Here is a 4,645-nt window from a genome sequence, read left to right on the forward strand (position 1 = left end):
TCCCTAGGTTGTGTCTGACTTTTGCGACCCCATGAACTGTAGCTCACCAGGCTCCTCTGTCCATGGGGATTCTCCAGGCAAGAATACTGGAGTGGGTTGCCATTTCCTTCTCCAGGGATCTTCCCGAATCCAGGGATTGAACCCAGGTCTCCTGCACTGCAGGCGAATTCTTTACCAACTGAGCCACAGGGAAGCCCATATTACAATATTGTTTCTGTATTTTTTTTTATGTTTTGGGTTTTTGGACATAAGGCATGTGGGATCTGAGCTCCCTGACCAACAATTGAAACTGCACTGTCTGTATTGGAAGGCAAAGTCGCAATCACGGGACCAATAGGAAACTTCCTAATATGTTTATTTGTTGACTTTTTATTTCTGCCTTCACGGCATGTGGGATCTTAGTTCCCTGGCCAGGGATCAAACCTGTGCCCCACGCAGTGGAGTCGTGGAATCTTAGCCACTAGACCACCAGGGAAGACCCCTGAAATGCTTGTTTTTAAGTTTCATTTTCTTGTCGCTGTGGAGGATCCCTTATGCTTGAATGAGCTGTCAGGGGCCTCTCTGTTCCATTCCCAACGCCCTGCCCCTTCCCCAGGGTCGGAGTCCACATGGAGGGGCAACTGGGCCTCAGTCTCAGCAACCTGGAGAGGAGAACCTTAAGAATCAAGGCTTCCCCCCACCACTTTGGGCTTCCCTGGTGGCTCGGATGATCAAGAATCTGCCTGCAATGCAGGAGAACTGGGTTCGATCCCTGGGTTGGGGAGACCCCCTGAAGAAGGGACTGGCTACCCACCCCAGTATTCTTGCCTGGAGAATTCCATGGACGGAGGAGCCTGCTGGGCTACAGTCCACAGTGTTGAAAAGAGCTGGACACGACTAAGCCACTAACATTTTCACTTTCCCCACCCTCTCCCACCTCTCCTTTTTTTCAAAGACAACTTTCTGGGGCTCTGGATTTATATAAAGCTCATATGTGTCAGTTTTGGGCAGCTGGACAGTTGCAGAATGCCACTTAACCCTCCTCCCACCCCACCAGAGGCTCAGTGTTTGATTAAGAATATGCTGGGTCTGGCAAAAGTAGTTGCAGGTTATCACAAATCTGTCATAAGGAGGTAAAAATACAACACAAAATATACTTTTCCAAATAGCTGTTCCTAACACCTTATGGACAGAGGTGCTGCCAGACTCCATAGGAGGGAGATGAGGGTGAGGGAACAGGGGCTTGGCGAGTAATAATGGGGATGAACCCTGCGTGGGAGGGGGACAGGCCCCCGGTGTGGTTGGCTGGCCCGAGGGGTGGCTGGCCCGAGGGGTGAGCTGCACCTGCCTGGGAGGGAGGCTCTGGCGCATCTCAGGAGGGGACTGCCAGGGACTCATCTTCGCTTCCTGTGTCCCCTTCCAGCGCCATGGCATCCTGCCCCGTCCTGCAGAGGGAGAGGGTGTTCCAGTCGGGAGCCCACATCTACAGGATCCCGGCTCTGCTCTACCTGCCTCAGCAGAAGACCCTGCTGGCCTTTGCAGAAGAGCGGACGAGCAAGAAGGATGAGCATGCCAAGCTCATTGTCCTGCGCAGGGGAAGCTACGACACGTCCACCCGCCAGGTCCAGGTAAGGCCGGACAAGGGTACCGCCGCTCTGCTGGGCATACGGGGACAAGCCCACCCTTAGATGGGTGAGATCTGGGGGCCAGAAGGCTCGAGGACCCACCAGCGATGGACAGAGAAGGTACCCCTCAGTGATTGCCTAGATCTCACATGGGTTCACCCAGAGCGAGTTCGGCTGGCCTGGTGGCGTCTGCTTTGGTACAAGTCAGTGGGGGAAACTGGTTTTGGAAAGATTCCCCTACCTCCTTGAGATGCTGAGGGAAGACCAGCTCAGCATCACCTACCTGGGAGGCAGATCATCCTCCGAGTAAAATTAGCCTGGGGTGGGTGGGTGGGGCGACTGCTCGGGTCCTGAAGTTCCAGCATGTAGATAAGTAATTCTGATGAAGACCCCCAAGGCTGGCTTATCACATATGAAGGATTTAATATTGTTATTATCTTAACTGTGCGGTCATTGTTCCCTTGTAGTTGCTTAGAGCATGGGTTTGAAGCAGAGGGACCTGGGTTCGTGTCCTGGTTCCACGGCTAACCAGAAGTACGGCCTTGGGAGGCTCATCTACCTTATCTCAGCCTCTCAGCCTGCAGATGGAGGATGGAGGTAGTACTACCTATGCCCCAGGAGATAGAGGTTAGGATTAAATAAGACCATGCATGGGTGTTACACCCTTAACACATGTCTGCCCTTAGACTCACGCACTGGGGGATGATTATTAAGTAATAGGAGCTTCCATGCTAGTGATAAAGAACCTGCCTGCCAGTGCAGGAGACATAAGGGATGCCGGTTTGATCCCTGGGTTAGGAAGATCCCCTGGAGGAGGGCATGGCTACCCACTCCAGTGTTCTCGCTTTAATGAACAGGGATAGAGAGCAGAGTGGCAGCATCTATGACAGAGACTCAGGGACTACAGAAGCTCACTGAGTCCTAGGGTCATGGTGCTACCCCCTGGCAGACCGCATTAGTCGAGTATTGTTATGCCCAGAGTCCGAGTCCCCAAAACTGAGAGAATAAGACGTCCACAGCAATGCAAAAGCATGAAAGCGTTTTATTTCTAGCTCGAGCTAGGGCTCCCACCACATCTAACGCAGCGGAGTGGAGCAAGGAGCCCCGAGCCCAGATTTACAGCAGCATTTATAGGTTTTAGAACAGAGAGTTGGCAAGGGCTGATTGGCTGCAGGAGTTTCCTAGTATTTACTAATTGGCTAATCTTATTGGCTGCAGGGGTTTCCTGGTATTTACTAATTGGCTATTGGCTGCAGGGGGATGTCTTTTACGTCCTGATAAACTCAAACCAGGTTACGGGGAGTATGCTGATTAGACAAGTCCTGGCATCCGAGGGGATGACCTTACTGGGCAATGACTCAGCCTTTCCCGTGAGTCCTACCTTAGTCCCTGAAGCCTATCATGGCGTTTGTTAGGTCCCAACAGTATGATGTATAAAAGATGGGAGGTGATTGTCACGCTCGGTCCCACCCTGGCAGACCGTTGGTTATTCTTAAGGCTTTGCTTTTCAAGAAGGGGAAGCTGGATGGAGCTGTTAAGTTGAAGGATCCAGGACAGAGCTGGGCAGGGCTGGTGCCCGAAGCATCTTTGTACTTGAGGTCTAGCACGTCATGGGTGCCCTGGATGGGTGCTGGAGGGATTGGGTGGGGTTGGGTCATCTTGCAGGCAGTGAGGTGGAGCCCTGGCTCCCGCTCTGGGAAGTGTTGTGAGGATGAATGAAGGCTAGACCAAGAATTCTCCCCCACGACCCCTCATGCTAACTCGCCCGCCCCCAGAGCGCCCCCCCTTGCCACAGTCACAGGCCCTCTCCAGGCTGTGCTTCTCCCCCTCTCCTCTCCCACAGTGGCACTCACAGGAGGCGGTTTCCCAAGCCCAGCTGGAGGGCCACCGGTCCATGAACCCAAGCCCCCTGTATGACGAGGCCACGGGCACCATTTTCCTCTTCTTCATCGCCATCCCCGGGCAGGTGTCGGAGCATCACCAGCTTCAGACCAGGGTCAACGCGACACGGTTGTGTCAGGTCACCAGCCCAGACCACGGCAGGTCCTGGAGCCCCCCTACTGACCTCACGGACTCTGTCATTGCCTCAGCCCACAAGGACTGGGCCACATTCGCGGTAGGCCCTGGGCACTGCCTGCAGCTGAGCAATCCGACACGGAGCCTGGTGGTGCCAGCCTATGCTTACCGCAGCCACTGCTGCCTGAAGGCGCCTTCCCCCTCCGCCTTCTGCTTGGTCAGCCACGACCACGGGCGCACATGGGCGAGAGGGAGCTTTGTGGACCAGGACACCCTGGAGTGCCAGGTGGCTGAAGTCAGGGATGGGCAACAGAGGGTGGTGTATCTGAACGCGAGGAGCCCCCACCGAGCCAGGGTCGAGGCCCAGAGCGCCAACAATGGCCTGGATTTCAAGGGGACTCAATGGGTGCAGAAGCTGGTGGAGCCCCCCCACGGCTGCCAAGGGAGCATCGTCAGCTTCCCCAGCCCCAACGTGGGCTCCGAACCCCCAGACTGGTGGCTGCTCTACACCCACCCGACTGACCCGCGGCAGAGATCCAACCTGGGTGTGTACCTCAACCGGTGGTCCCCTGCGCCTGCAACCTGGTCAGAGCCCACCCTGCTGGCCCCCGGCAGCTGTGCTTACTCAGACCTGCAGAGCATGGGCACCGGCCCTGACGGGTCCCCCCTGTTCGGGTGTCTGTATGAATCGGATGATTACATGGAGATCGTCTTTGTCATGTTCACCCTGCAACAAGCCTTCCCAGCTGAGTTTTTGCTGCAGTGAGTGGTGAGCCCGCTGGGTGCTGCCCACGAGGGCTTTGCCCACCAAGGGGCTGGTGGTTCTCTTCTGCCCAGGCCCCTCTGGACTGGGGAGGCCACCTCGTGCTTCCCTCTGTTGAACGTGTGATCAAAAGGGTGCCTAGTGTGTGTCTGCCTCTGGGCTCCTTTCCTCTGTTGTCTCAGCCTCCCCAGAGGATTCTATTTTCAGCCCAGCAACTGAAGGAACCTGGCTTCTTGGGGCCCCTGGGGTCAGCCTGCAGGTT

General features: G+C 55.5%; 1 protein-coding gene across 1 annotated transcript; it reads left to right on the forward strand.

Annotated features, from left to right (window-relative positions):
- Positions 1-1,406: 1,406 nt before the first annotated feature.
- On the forward strand, positions 1,407-4,386 carry NEU2 (neuraminidase 2). The gene is made up of 2 exons (XM_068991811.1): positions 1,407-1,607; positions 3,448-4,386. The coding sequence occupies exons 1-2, from the start codon at positions 1,407-1,409 to the stop codon at positions 4,384-4,386; spliced, it is 1,140 nt and encodes a 379-aa protein (XP_068847912.1).
- The last annotated feature ends 259 nt before the right edge of the window (positions 4,387-4,645 follow it).

The sequence above is a fragment of the Capricornis sumatraensis genome, chromosome 2 (assembly GCF_032405125.1).
Source record: "Capricornis sumatraensis isolate serow.1 chromosome 2, serow.2, whole genome shotgun sequence".
Classification (NCBI taxonomy): domain Eukaryota; kingdom Metazoa; phylum Chordata; class Mammalia; order Artiodactyla; family Bovidae; genus Capricornis; species Capricornis sumatraensis.